We start from the raw sequence: 15482 nt of genomic DNA, 5'->3' as shown, positions 1-15482 counted from the left end.
AGATGCACCGCCAGGGAGAACCTCCTGGTAAAAAAAGACAAAAGTGTATCAAATTAACTGGTGTGTGTCACAACTTTTGGATCACACACAAATCAGTTTAAACGTATTATTTTGAAAAATTGCCATCTATTGGAAGATTTACCAAGTCCTCTACAAAAGCCCATTTTTGCCATGCGCAAAAATAAAAGCATCGGTCAACAATTGATCAGGGCAGACAGCTACATTCCGAAACCCAAAAGCGATTTGATTTCGCAATGGAATTTGAAACCTGTTAGCGGGCACCACAAGTGTGGCAATTGTGTATCGTGTTCCTCCACCCTAGAAGGTAACAGTTTTAACCATGATGGGGTCACATGGAAGCATGAGATGTTTACCAATTGTCGTACAAAAAATGTCATCTATGCCGTGGTGTGTCCCTGTGACAAAGTGTACATAGGCAAAACTACTCAATCTGTTAATTCACGCATTACACAACATCGATCCAGAATCAAGAAAAAAGTTTCCTCTGCACCCATGGTTGAGCACTTCATAGGTCACAACCATGGTGAAAATGATTTTAAATGGACGGTCCTCGCATGGATGGACCCCAAACAGTATGTACAGGACATTGAGGCGGCACTACTCCGCAAGGAGGCCTATCTTATCATGAAATTTAATACTGTTAATTACGGGCTGAATGTACTTAGTGAAGTCACCAGAATATAATTGGCTTCGTCTTTCAACTTATGTCCGTATAAACTACATCTCCAACAATTCTAGCGAGAATTCTTTTTGCCAGCGTTGGCTCCCAGTTTCATTCTTTCATTCATGCCCCACAAACTACATCTCCCACAATCCTGAGAGAGATGGCCCGACGCGCTGGTTGGTCCCTGAACCCATGTGACCAACAGACTCAACTTAGCACTGTCTACTCGCGGCGGCGAGCTGTTGAGCCCATTCCAAACTTGCAAACATACGAAGTTGTCTTCCAACTAACCCGAGGTGAGAGCCACTGTTGTATTCAGCGCACACAGACGCGCGCGCCTCTTGGTGCAACCGGACGCTAATCCCGCTCGGTTTCCCTTTTCCCCCCCCCCCTTTCCATAGGATTCATTCGCGTTTTGGAATAAGAAAATAACCCTTGTTATCAGATGGGTGACCCGAAGCACTGAGGGTCTTTTTCACGGTAAGACGCCGCTCGGCGCAGATCCGCATTGTTTTTCTTTGGCGTGCATCATTCCAGGCAGTGCACTGATCAGTTCCCCGCTTTCTTTCCAGAAATACGGTGTAGTGATATTCCGCCTTCCAATTGTTTGGAGACAAGGTACAGATTCACCATTTTTATTTCCCTGGGGCATTACAATTAGCATCTTCCCTCGCTAATACACATTGCTTGTATTTGTAGATTCATTATTGCAACGAAAGCCTGTCCACTCGGCCTCGACCTCGGAGCGGCTGCTCCATTAACAGAGGTAATTTTTATAAATGTCCACACGGTTTAGTGCCTTCCTGTACTTTCATGTTCTGCACACTTACCACGCCTGTGTCACTGAATTGCAGGTCGACTCCCTTGGCATATGATGACTATTTCCCAAAAGGAACCAATCGACCCTAATTACTTGGTCGAAAAAGGTACGCTGCATCAGATGATGCATTCATATGGAAAAAGCTTCTTTTTGCATTAGTAAAGTTCATTTTTTAATAAATCAACCCCTTGTCCCTTTTCACCCAAACAGTACCAACGGATAAATTCCACGCCCTGATGAGAATCCGATGATTCATCCATTGGCATTCGAAACGCGTTGGCACGTAGTATCATTGTTTTGGCCAAAAACCATTGGCATGCCCTAATTAATATTAGGTTTTTTTCCTGCATTCACATAATTGTAAACCCTTTGACAAACAGTGTTACAGGAAGTTGGGCAGTTGATCAATACGTAGTCCCAACATTTGCTTATTATTTTCTCATAATTGTTGAAAGTCTGTGGTATACTGTTTTGATACAATTTTACAATCACTGTTCACAATGTGTATGTATTTTTTCTGATTGGTTCACTGTAACGCACACATTTAAAACTATGTTTTATACGTTGTTTATGTTGCTTTTTCCTGTGCAATAATTCTTGTTTTGTGTGTTCAATGTAAAGTTGACTATGTATTTTTTTCTCTTGTCGTAAATAATTGACAATCTCTGAGTTCGGAAAATAATAGACATAAAGCAATTGTCTGAGTTAACTAACAGTGTGGTTTTCTCTTTGAATTACATTAAATGTTATATTCATGTACATAGAGGCATAGGTAAATTGCTTTTTTGGTATTCACAGGCCCTACCTACCCTCTTCCCCACTGGGCCAAACCCCTCCTTTTTGTTGGACAATCATTAAGTGTCATAGTTGCTACTGGTCCTTGGGAAATCCTAATGGATGCTTGATGTAAAAAAGTGGTCCATTTGTAGGAAATGCTGGAAATGATGAAAGCTTTCCAATCATGAGTTAGCCATTGAGTTTTTCTGGAGTGAACGATTTAGGGTTTAGAAGAGAGAGATATCGGAGGCATCTTCTTACTGATGGATTTACAGCACCTCAGGTAGGTACTTTTTTTTAAAGCAAATAGCCATAACTTGCTGAATTAACCAACGGAATATGTAAGGTATAACAGGATGATAGATGAGAGATGTAGGACTTTGACCTCTCTGCAGGATCACTCTCACACTGTTTGCCTTCACCATCCAGTTTTCTGTACCCATTTGTGATGGCTTGTAGCACTTTACAGCTGCTAACTAGACCTAAAGTGCTTTTGCTTTCTTTCCTAAACATGATAGAATTGGCTCAAGCCCAATTGGCATATTTTATTTACTTGTAAGTCAGTAGTAAAGTGGTACCACATGTACCCAGCACTGGTCAACTAAATGCTACTGGTAGCCACCTACGTAAGTAGCCCTTCTTAAAATATTTCAGGCCTGACATTGCAGCCTATGGGTGCAGTTGTAAAACTCTGGCCGTGCCCAAATCTTCCTTTTTTAAGGCCATGTGACCTCCCTCCCCATTAAAAAGCATATGGCCATGGGGAATGCTGTCCCCGGGCCTAGTGAGTCTCAGGGAGGGGGGCTGCTGCTTGGCACCCCACCCCTTTTTTGTAAGTTTCAGCTCCGGTGTGGGCTCCCCGTGCTTATAATGGCGGCGGCCTACCTCCCCCAAAAAAGCCCAGGAAGATGGTGCTCCCAGGGCCTAATAAGTCTCGGGGATGAGGGCCATGCAACCCCCTCCCCTTTTTAGGTCTCGCCTAGCGACGCAGAGCATGCGCTGCTCGCCTTGGCGAGACCTATTGTCGTCAGTTTCTGTTCAGAAGGGGGACAGGAGCTGTACATGCGCCCGGACAGGTGTTGTTCATGTTCACGGCACCTGCTGGCTCGGGCGCACTGTTCTCCTCCCCTCCTGCTGCCTATGTTGGCTCACACTCTGTCCCGGTAACGTGAGGCCAATCCAGAGCTCCATGTGACATGCACTGGGGTGGTGAGGGCTTTGTTGCTGTTTGTAGCTGGGCAGGGCTGTTGGATGTTTGTAGCCGGGGGTGTGCGCCTCTCCCAACCCACCCAGCTCCGTTGGACAGGTTAGTGACAGTGATGCAGCATTGTGTGAGGGTCTGTGGCCGGAGGGCTGCTTCTTTCCAATTTGTGGTGAAAACCTTTATGTATTATTTTCTGTGAAAGTCTTTACTGTGAAGTAATTTTCGGTGAGTTGAAATGTGGTGAAATAATTGAGGGGAGTTGTAAGGTAAGGGCTTGTGTGCCTTGAGGTACCTGGAGGGACCCTTTCCTCCGGTTTCAAGGCACGCGGGACAGTTAATATAGCATGTTTTAATTACCTGGGCATGTTTCTTCATGAAGTCTCCAATAGTCACCAAAACTACCACTGTTCGTTGTACATGGGTGGAACACAACACTTTTTCCTCGGGTAGGCCCAGTTCACAGAGAAAATGAGCCAAATATGGCAACAGCTGTACCTAGAGGGCTCTGGCTCCTCTGAGTGCCCACAGCAGGTATGCGGCCATTATCTTGTTGACCTTCTGACCCATCTTGCAAAAAGACTCTGAGATAGAGACGCAAAAAAATGCTGAGCTCAGTGGTACAACAGGGGAGCTCTTCAGTATAAAAAACGTGAGTAGTGACTGAATCCCTCAGGATGGTTTATTAGGGGTACAGTCAGTAGTACATGCCTCTGCTTCCCTTTATTATAAGCTGTGCACTTAATCCTAAGAGAACACGTCATTTATAAATGCATGCACAGATATCACACCTTTCCATGTTTCCTGGCAGTTTACCCACAGCATCTACAATGTTAAAAGACAAACTGCAAATCCTATTTTGCCACATGCTGTTGGCTCCAGTTGTTCAAACTTCTAGGAGTGGCTTGAGGTATCTCTGTTTACAAAGGAAGTGTAACTAGGAGTTTTTGGCAGAGGCTGAAGTGAGGGGTACTAACTAGTACAGAGTTCCACTACTTGAAATGTTGGTAGTAAAATAGTTGACACCTCTTTTATTTCTGAAAAAAAGCACTTCTCTTTTTAGCTTTAAAAGTGTACTTATGCATTCCTAAAATCTAATTAATTCCATGATGTCCCTGCTTTTTGGCAATGGGGTGAGGTATATAATCTGTTTACTCTTTGACTAAAAAAGAGAAAAAAACTATCTAACAGAAACCACTCTTTTGCCACCCAGCCCCATCAGCTCTTTCCTACATCAGTCTGAATGGCTATGTACTTGGTCCCTAAATATGTACCTCAGCCTCATAGGTTGATTAGATCATTCCCCTTTGATAATCTCCAGGCCTAAACCTGGAGGAAAGTTTGTAAAAACCCATAATTGCCATGTTCAAGGGTGAAAAGATTCTAGACTGAACTATGTTCTTACCTTACCTGCACCGTTCTAATGACCCATAGCCAAGAGATGCAGTACCTTAATCTTATTCCCCTCATCATAACCAACCAAAGTAGGTTCCGGGGTTTGGGAGAAGTCAATTAGCAGCATTCATATTGCACATTCTTTCAATGGGTCGGGCTGGAAAATAAGAGACAGAATAGCCTCACACTAAAGCACCAGGAGATGAAGTACATAACAACTTACAACTTCTGACAAACCCATGCCATGATCCTTACCTAATCTGAGCTGCCCACAGACGGCTAAAAAGACCAAACGACCAGCTAATTGGTAATTACACCAAAGAGAAGAAGTACTTCAGTTTAGCAATTCCATCACAAAATTATATTGCATAGAAATATGATTAATGAAACCACTCACAGTCCTGTAAGCAAATACATTTACAAAATTAGGAACGCTGTCCAAATTGGCCTGATGAACCAATTTGCGGTAGATGCATGTGCAATAGAAGCCCAGTTTAGATGTGCAGGACATCTAAACTGGGCTTCTATTGTATTTCTTTAACGCATATTAGCAAGCCCATTATCGCTGTTTTAGCAGCAGTTTCCTGCCACTAAAACAGCGATAATATTAGCGAGGTTCCTGCTAATATGACCCTAGATTTATTGGAATATGAAATCAATTGTGTTTTCATTAGTAAGAATCCGGTTGTGTTCAGTAATATAAATGTCCTTTACTTTTAGGAGAAAACACCAGCATATTCGGGCAACAGTACAGAGTATGTACAATTATAACTGTGGAATGTGAAGAGAATAATTTTGATCCTTGGCATTTATTGTGCATGAGATGAACAAGTTACCCTCGATATGAATGAACTACTTAAGCACCTTTCTCTCCGCCCCCCAAAGATATTGTTAAGCTAGTGCTTGACTTATTGCAGCTTCGTGAACCCATGTTCAGTTCCAGTATTTTTGTATTTCCATTGTGTAGTAATATCAGATGAAATATGCACACCATAAGCCTGAGCCGAACAACTTTAGTTTTAGCCTTTGTATTAACAAAACATGTAACAATTTAGTAGAACCTTGCTTAACTCAGAGCAGAGGTACATTGTACTCTAACATTGTGACCTTTGAAAAGCCACATCAATGGTGCTCAGTGTGTCAACAACCACAAGACAAATTGTCATCTTCAGCCAGCCCACCGTTGTCATAACTCTGCTCAGTGTGTAAACCCATCTAGCCACATCCTAGTAGCTCGCAAATATAAATTGATGACGCCCAAGCATGCTTGCTAAATGAGCAAAATTATAGAAAAATAAAACCAGTTTTTAGATTGCTGGAAAGGACAACATGCATAGTAATTATGGCTCACGGGCTCTGAAAACTCTCCAAATGTTAGTATTGAAGGCATTAGGAAATCTGCTAAAACAAGATGCAAGCTCATTTTCATGATGTAACAGAGCAGGATGGAAGATGTTGTGATACTTGCGATGTATGGTCTTTTAGGCACACCCCAGCTGTGGGTCAGAAAAATCACTTCACTACAGTTTAGGACAAGCTGTAATGTCGTAACTTGTGACGTCACCCTGACGTCGCGACCTGAGGGTCATGTGACCCATAGTTAATAAAAGTACTTTGACGCGCTCACGTCGGCCAGTTGGCGACGGAGGCGAAACCCAAGAGTTAATCACCAACCTTGGCTCCTGTAATTATTAAGTAGCACGTGGGCCCCCATACAATTATTCTGGTGCACCTCAAGTGTTGGGGCTGACCATCTGCCCAACATAACGTTTGACGACGAGGGTGGGCATGCCCTCGTACCTTGGTGTGGCGGCAGCGAGTGTATCGTGCTGCTCGCGGTGCTCGTGCCCCAAAGACCCGCGCTGTCCTGCTCCTGACGTCCGGAGCCCTAAAGATAGCTCCTGTCCTGTGCGGTGCTGGGTGATCGCGAGGCCCGGAGCGGCCTGTAAGGTGAGGCTGCCTGCTGCAAGCCTCTCAGCCACGGATTGTGTGGGGTCCGGCCAGGAACTCTTCAGCGACTGGCGCTGCCCCTCCCGCTTGCAGGAGCGTGCGGCAGAGAAAACCGACTGGCGTGATCGGCGCTTTGTGCCTGTGTGGCGCGCTCCAGACCCCGGCCAGCGTCGCTGCCGCCACATGGTAGAGGAGCCTGGAGGCCGCGGGGCAGACATCCATTCCACAGCAAGGGATGCTGTGAGCGAGGCCCCACCCCCTTTCTTGGCCTCAACTCGGCCCAACAAATGCTAGAGGGATTCTCTGTCAGCTGGTGCCACTTGAAACAAGCCCCTTACACACAAGAGGGGAGACGCCTGACACGTGTGGAAGTCCACGATTCCACTGAAGTGCACACGACTGGTAGAACAGGCAAAGGGCCACCCCAAGCATTTCCATGCTCTCGCAGTCTAATCTGGGCACACCTAGGTCACACGAACCAGCCCCGTGCAAGTGCCCCACCACGGTGAATTTACCTGACTGCCCTGACGGGAGAGGAAGGCCCATCACTGCCCACCCTGCACACGATCACTGCGAGGGACATTCCCGGACACAGCCACACTCTCCAAAAGGAAGAAAACAAAAGGCTGGACGTGATCAGGAGGTCCTGAACTTGAAGCATGTCACAAATACCTTCCATTGAGCCATTCATAGTAGAGGGATCACCATCCTCCCGTGCGCCCAAATGGAAAGATTGGGTGGACCGACTAAAAATCTTCTTTGAAGCCACCAAAGTGCACAAAGATCAGAAAAGAGCAATGCTGTTCCACCTAGGGGAAAAATACATACATACCATTGCCAAAACACTCGTGGAAGCAACACCAAAGAACCACCACACATTAATCAATGCACTCAAAGGGTACTTCGAGCTGATGGCTAACCAGGACTATGAAAGATTAATCTTCAGACAAGCCCGACAACTTCCAGATAAATAGCTGGACACGTACCATGCAAGGCTGAAGAATTTAGCCTCAACGTGCGGTTTCCAGGACGAGACGGAAGAGATACGGGGTTAAGTGATCCAGGGGTGCACCTCTGGCAAACTTCGTGAATGCATCCTAGAGGAGTCTGGATAAACTCTTGCCCAGATCTTAACTCTGGGGTGCACCAAGGCGCTATCCAAAGCCTGCGCAGCTCATATGGAGGCGGCCCTCCAAGTCCCTGTGAAGATGGAACCGGTTAACGCCGTAACAACTAAGCCCGCGATGCGATGGAACAAGAAAGGATCCTGCACTGCTTAGGGGGGGACCGCCAAAATGTGCGGATACTGTGGCGGACTGCTACACCAGCCAGCGGAATGTCGTGCCAAATGCAAAAGATGCTCTGAATGTGGATGATGTAATCATTACAAGAAGGTATGCAGAGCCAAGAAATACCGCAAGCCACGGCAGATGGTTAACGTGGTGCCCGAGGGACACAAAACACCAAGTGACATTGACTAGGATGAGGAGGAAGAGCGGGTAGTTCACAAGGTGCACATGATTGGCACCGCAACCCACAAAGCCCAACGCCTGCCCCAGTAGGGACACAAGAAGTCATGGCGGTAGTAGACACCATGGCCACCATCAACATCAAGGCCGCCGCCCTTCACCGAACATTGCACCTCGCACCCCTGCTACGGCCGTCAGCCATCACTGTGTTTGCGTATGGTCAAGACACCCCTCTGAATATCCTTGGGCATTTCAAAACATCAGTAACTCACAGAGACTGGACTGTCAACACCAACATATATGTCACCGAAGATGGCCAAGGCATGCTTCTAGGGGGTCGGGCTGCAGAAGACCTAGGGGTAGTGGCATTCGTCTTCAGTGTGCATCATGAGTCCATACAACATCTACTTGAGGAATTCTCAGAAGTATTTGAGGGCATCGGAAAGTTCAAGGGAAAAGAGGTTCATCTGCATGTTGACCCCATTCGAAGAATAGCATTGCACATACGGCCACAGGTCGAGCAGGAATTGAAGAAACTGGAGGCCTCTGGTATCATTGAGAAAATCACCGGTCCCACGCCATGGGTATCCCCCATCATGGTCACACGGAAACCAAAGCAGCCTGGCGCAGTACAAATCTGTGTTGACATGCGCCTCCCGAATGCCGCAATCAAACGCGAGTGCCATATTTCCCCAACAATTGATGATCTCATTGGAGAAATGGCTGGAGCCTGCTGGTTCTCCAAACTCGACTTACTGTCAGGATACCACCAACTAGTCCTTGATGAGGCGTCACTAAACATCACCACATTTTCAACCCACGTGGGGTTACGATGTTACACTCGCCTGAGTTTTCAGAGGATCCAGTGCCGCAGAGGTGCTCCAGAACGTCATACAAGAATTGATCATGGACATCCCGGAGTAATTAATGTAAGTGACGACATTATGGTCCACGCCAAATCGTTACCTGAACACAACGCTCGCCTCATGCAAGTGCTGCGACCGCTGCGGGATGCTGGTCTCACGTTGCATAGAGAGAAATGCAAATTCCTAATGAAAAGCTCCAAATTTTCGGTTATACCTTCTACACAGAGGGAGTCAACCCGGATCCCGAAAAGGTGCGGGACATCAAAAATGCTGTTGCCCCAGCCAGCGTGACAGAAGTTTGCAGCTTCCTAGGCATGATAAACTATTGCGGAAGGTTTATCAAAGACCTTACCACCCTCACACTACCGCTACGAGAGCTGACCAAGGACTCCGACCCGCGGAAGTGGGGTCCGATTCAAGACAAAGCATTCAACGACAATACAGACGCCCTTTCTGAAGCAACCACTCTGGCTTTCTTTGACCCTGAGAGAATGACCCAAATCGCCTTTGATGCAGGCTCGATGGGCCTAGGAGCTGTGCTATTGCAGAGACAACGTCAGGAGGCAGACTGGACCCCTGTGGCGTTTGCAAGCAAGTCCCTCACCGAGACTGAGCAGCGTTATTCTCAAATAGAGAAGGAGGCCATTGCCATCCATTGATGGTGTCGCCATTTCCACTTATATGTCTACGGAAAGCCGTTTGTGATCACGACAGTCACAAACCTCTTGTGGCCCTATTCGCAGGGACATCCACGAAGCCTCCACCAAGAATCGAAAAGTTGATGCTACAACTCCAAGACTATCATTGTAGAGTGGAATACCAACCAGCATCTCGCAATCCGGCGGACTACTTGTCCTGACATCCCAGAGCAGCCACTGACAAAGAGATGGAGGATGCTGCTGACACCGAAGACTATGTTCAATGTATAACAGCCCTGTCCTGTCCAATCTCCCTGTCCATGCAGGATCTATCCGAAGCCACAGCTAAAGATGAGTGCCTACAAAGAGCCAAGCTGATTTTGCAAAATTAAAACTGACACAAAGCCAAAGAAGAATGGAAAATTCTGACAATTCCAGCTCAGCGGATCATGGAGAGCATACACCATGTGAAAGATGAACTCACTGAAGACCCAACTGGCTGTTTGTTAATGGCATTGCTTGGTTATCCCCACGTCATTAACAGGCCCATGTGGGGCATCAAGGCATGGTGAAAACAAAATCACAACTCTGCACCAAGGTGTGGTTCCCGTTGATGGATGAATTGGTGGAGAATACCGTTCGATTGTACTTGGCGTGTCAAGTCCCGGAGATCTGCCTCATCCTGCTCCGGTCATCGCAGAGCCTCGGCCAAGGTCACTGTGGTCCTGCATCAGCATGGATTTTGGCAGCCTGTCTGATGGTCGTCACACATTGGTGGCTATCGATGATTATTCCAAGTATCCTGAAGTGGAAATTGTGACATCTCCTAATGCTGCTGAGGTGATACCCAAGATAGAGAAGATCATGGCCACCCATGGTTTGAAACAAGAATTGCGCATTGACAATGAACCTCCCTTTCAGGGACAAAAGGTGGCCGCCTACCTCACGGCCCTTGGCATCCGGCACCGCCGAATTACTCCACGCTGGCCTCAAGCCAATGGTGAGGCAGAACGATTCATGAGGACTCTTAACAAAGTAATCCGAATTGCACATGACAAGAAGCAATCCATAGATCTGGCTATCTTTACGTTCCTTCGCAGCTCCCCGAAGACACCCCATACCACCTCTGGGGTAGCTCCAGTTCACTTATTGATGGGTCAAGTAGTTACTGACTCCACACCTCATCATCCTCGATGACAACTGCAGGACCATGATGACCATCGGATTGACGCTCATCGGAGAAAGGCCTATGCCCAAGTAAGCCACAGACGAAATGCGCAAGATGGCAGGATTAAAGAAGGGGACTTAGTGCTGCTCAAGAACCGTTTCTCTACTGGTAAATTCCAACTGCCGTATGAAAAGATGCCCTGGACTGTGGTAAACATCAATGGAACCAGAATCATCACCACTAGAGGGCGGGAGCCCGTGACCGGCAATGTGTCTCACTTCAAGAAGTTTCTCCCAGAGCTGTCGGCGTCACCCTCCACCATTTCAGGAACTGAGGCCAGTCCCCGTGGGTCCCTGGAACATGTCCCTGTGGAGGAGGAGTGCGGCACTGGTGAACTGGATGACTCCTGGCTTGGAGATACCTGTGGTGCGGAGAGTGAGAGCTCTCCGGCTCTGTCGGAGGATCGCCGCTGTGAGGTGATTCCAGAGACTGACGCAATTCCTTCCTCGGGGCGAGGTCAGTCTCAGTACTAGCTGCGGCGAAATCCTGAACCGTCGTCCAGACTGAGGGACTATATCACGTAAGACTGTTCTATTTATGTCGTTGCGTTTTGCTGAATAACTGTGCCCCGGGTGGGCCCGAGCTGTATTATGCGAAGTTTCAATCTGTTGCCAATGTAGTTTTTCTTGTCGTATTGTTTTGATCCATTTTGGGGAGGAGTGTAATGTCGTGACTTGTGACGTCACCATCACTTCGCGACGTGAGGGTCATGTGTCCCATAGTTTATAAAAGTACTGGGACACGCTCACGTTTGCCTGTTGGCAACAGAGGCGAAACCCAAGAGTTAATCACCAACCTTGGCTCCTGTAATTATTAAGTCGCTCGTGGGCCCCCATACAATTATTCTGGTGCACCTCGAGTGTTGGGGCTGACCATCTGTCCAATACAACACAAGCCATGCACTAAATCTGCTCCACCACTACCACTGCACATCCAGCCAATGGCAACTTCGATTATGCAAAGATCCAGATTGAAGACAATTGCTGAGTGACAGAGAACCCAGTGTAGAGTGATCAGATTTTGGAAAAAAAACAGGACATTTCACAAAAACAGAAGTACTACAGTTTAAACCGAGGGGCACAGAATGACATTGCTCATTAACACAAAACACAGACAATGAGGCACTAAATAAAACGCTATTTTTAAGCCCACAGTCTTACATGTTAATTACATATTCTAATAAGAGCAGCTAACTTGTTCTGCTTAAGAACGCATGCAAATGTGCTTCTAGCTGTTTTTATTCTCTCTCTCTACCTTAAAACTGGGACTGAATTTGCTGAAGTCTGGGGGGAAATCTAGTGAGAACCCGGGACTGCCCTGGCAAAACCGAGATGCCTTGTCACCATAACCAAGTGTGATGACCTAAAGAAAATATGTTATCCGACAGCCTGCACCATGAAAACCAAAGCTTCCACTCATGGCTCCTAGTCCTTACAATGTGTAATCAATATCGAAAGAATCAGGTTTCAATTGACCATGAAGGATCAGTCTCCCAAAATGAACCCAGGGTTAATCTCAAGAGGAACTACATGTGCACAGAGGACCTTGGCTGCCTGAAGCGAAACCACCACATCAATGAAGGGCCCTAAATTAAAATGGGAATCAAGCTCCAAGTGGGACACCTGCAGCTGTCAGGCCTCCTCGGACAATTGCACCCGCCACACATCACACCTCCTTTGGAGTCTTTCACCTGGATTTCTTCCCTGTGAGTATAGCACTTTGTCAGAGTGCAGTCCCCACTTCACCCATGCCTTGTTAGTCACACCTGGAAATTGAACTTAAAGTTAACACAGCCAATCTGCCCACACAATAATGACCATCAGTAATTTCACACTCACAGGGCCCGAATAATGGGCAGAGTTGAGACTGAAATCCAGCTGCCACATACAGTATCTGTTATGTTGTGCTTTCTTACCTGCTTTTCCCCTTCCCTCGTTCTAGCCCCTTTGCTTAGATTAGGAATGTTTCCATCATTCTTAGAATAGGAATGTTTACATGATTCCAGGTCAGTTACGACCTGAAGCTGTTGATGGATGAGGCGAATAAACTGGACTCCAAACCTATGCTTTGTTTCCTCTTTGAATCATTCTTTGGAAACACTACATTATTACTGGCGACGATCCTACCTCACATCGCCTCAACACCCAGCTGTCCTCTACTTGAAGTACCTCCCCAGCGGCTGTTTTCCATTCGATGAAAGCGAAGTCTTTCCAGCGGCTGAGTCGATGATTTGAAACGAAGAAAGGAAACTCCTTAGTCTGGTGAGGAGTACGGAGGGAGGTTAAAAAAATAATAAGGGGACGTAAAAGAAAGTATACGAACAACGCGTATGTTTGTTTACTGAGCCGTTAAAGGCGCTCGCGCTGCTCGTTTCTATTTGCGCGAGGGATTTCAGCGCGTAGACAAAGAAGACGTCATGCGGTCCACTGACGTAGCACGCAGCGTGTGAAGGAAGTCACCGTGCGTTCCAAGCCTCAGTACACGCTGTGTGTAACGCGCGTACAAAGGAAAAGAATTCCTATGGTTAAACTTTATGTGCTCATAGTAAAAAGAACGTAAGGTGAAGAAACGTTCGTTTTAAAAAAAAAAAACACGGATATTGTGAAAAGAACCCTGATTGTCTTTAGGAACAATGTAAAGGAATGCTTCAGTATCCTAAAAATCAGTTGACAAAGACTTAAAGTAAGGGCAACCTTTGCAATTTGTCAACCTAAAAGAATAGAGGGCCGTCAATGATCCTGTCACAGTGTTAAATCTCCCAGAACCCTCATACATTGGGGACATACTGCTGATTAACGGTCTGAAATGAAACAAAGAGGTTCTGGTTATCGGGAAAGACATGGACTACAACATTTGCAATTTGTACTGAGAATAGCGGAGTGACTATTTGCAAAGTACGTCGGCTCCCAACATTGCAGTAAAAAATAAAAAAAAACAATTGTGAGCTTTACTCACAAAATGTAGAAAAGAGACACAGCTTTAGTGGTCCTTTGCAGTAGCGGCAAACCATTCACGCTTCCACAAGGGGCACTGAGTGTAATGTTTCAACATGACATGTCCAGTGCCTGACTCTGCACCCCTTGTATAATTCCCCCTAGCTTTACTCCATTCCTGCCATGTACATGTAATTACCCCGCCCCCATACCTACTCTCCACCCAATAACACCTGAGAATTATCCAAGAGTTGTAGCTCCCGCACCCAATATGCAGCCATACCCTACCCATTGCATGACCCTCCAACCCATCCCTGTACATATCTATGGGTCTCCAACTGTTTCCCTTAGTGGGGGGACCACCTGTAGTTGGAAAACAGCATGGCTGTGTAAACCACTGGTGGAATAATTTCACAACACCGAAGAGAGGTTTCCCCCAAATTTGACTGACTTCACAAGCATAGGAATAATCTTTGCCAGCCTCTAGCAAAGACTCCCTAGAAGTGAAGTGAGGACTTGGTGGAACCTGAACCCTAGGTACTTAAAGCAACAGTGAGTCCACCGTTCACTTGCATAATGTTCAACCCTGTAATGCACATTCCATGACTCCCATCAGCCACTGGGCTCCTTCTCCGCAGCATATCCAGATCGTCTACAGCCTGAGGCAGGTGTCTTAAGCAACGCTGGCCAGGTAAACAATAAAACAGGGACACACAAATGCCTTTTCTTTGCTCACAGATAGTGGCCAGTAGTTTCTAATTCAAGGCAGTGAACAATTTCTCCATTCCAAAAATTCAGACTGGAGAATTGGTAATTGTGCGGAACACACCATAATCTGAATCCAAGATGGCACTCAAGAGGGAACCTTTTACTAATAATTTACAAGATGTCATAGGATTTCCCAACCAAAGATGGTGGACTGTATGTCCGATTTTGGTGTGGTGGAATCCAAATTTTGAAATAGCCCTGAGCTGTTCCCACCATAGTGCTGTCATACTGGCCAAAGTCTACTTGGAATGAGAAACTCACAAAGAAATAAGATGGTGAGCATTACATCCTTAGGGGCTGACCAGTTTTTAAAGTGCTAAACAGCCTTTTTGCCATGAGCTTTAAGCCTGCATCTCTTCACACATGCTGAGAAGAGGCCCTGGAGAATTCCTGACTCTTAGCAGCTGCAGATTGAGACCAGGAGGTAATCAAGGCAGAATCAGTGCCCAGAGTTAAGCCAATGATGATATTTTTCTTTACTGAGTGTGCCCCCAACCATTTTCTTCCAATGACAAACCAATTGTAACTTGTCATTTGACTTCTTATAAAAAACAAATTCCAGCATTAAGTTGACGGTATATAGACATGGTCCAGATGTAGAAGTAGAACATGTTGGTTGTGTCCGACTTGAACCTTAGTGTCTGTGATGCAAGTATTATGTGGAAACCACATTTTCTTCTTAAACCAATGACCTTAATCTAGACTCCAGCTAGAATCATTCAGCTGCATGAAATTAGGAAATGATCAACCGC

General features: G+C 46.2%; 1 protein-coding gene across 15 annotated transcripts in view; it reads right to left on the bottom strand.

Annotated features, from left to right (window-relative positions):
* LOC147712744 (polymeric immunoglobulin receptor-like) overlaps nucleotides 1-15482 on the bottom strand; it is a 325822-nt gene that overhangs the window by 166392 nt on the left and 143948 nt on the right. For 4 of the 15 annotated variants that reach the window (XM_086923393.1, XM_086923395.1, XM_086923394.1 and 1 more), the window contains one exon: nucleotides 4889-5035. The exons of 8 other annotated variants lie outside the window; for them this stretch is intronic. In XM_086923393.1, coding sequence (XP_086779519.1) covers nucleotides 4889-4956 — 68 coding nt within the window. In that variant the 5' untranslated portion in view covers nucleotides 4957-5035. The remainder of the gene's footprint in view (nucleotides 1-4888; nucleotides 5036-15482) is intronic. 3 more of the 15 variants (XM_086923399.1, XM_086923397.1, XM_086923398.1) reach the window with 1 other exon arrangement.

Source organism: Lissotriton vulgaris, chromosome 5, assembly GCF_964263255.1.
Source record: "Lissotriton vulgaris chromosome 5, aLisVul1.2, whole genome shotgun sequence".
Taxonomy (NCBI): domain Eukaryota; kingdom Metazoa; phylum Chordata; class Amphibia; order Caudata; family Salamandridae; genus Lissotriton; species Lissotriton vulgaris.
The sequence above is the reverse complement of the archived record's forward strand: the minus strand, read 5'-3'. Positions and strand labels throughout refer to the sequence as shown.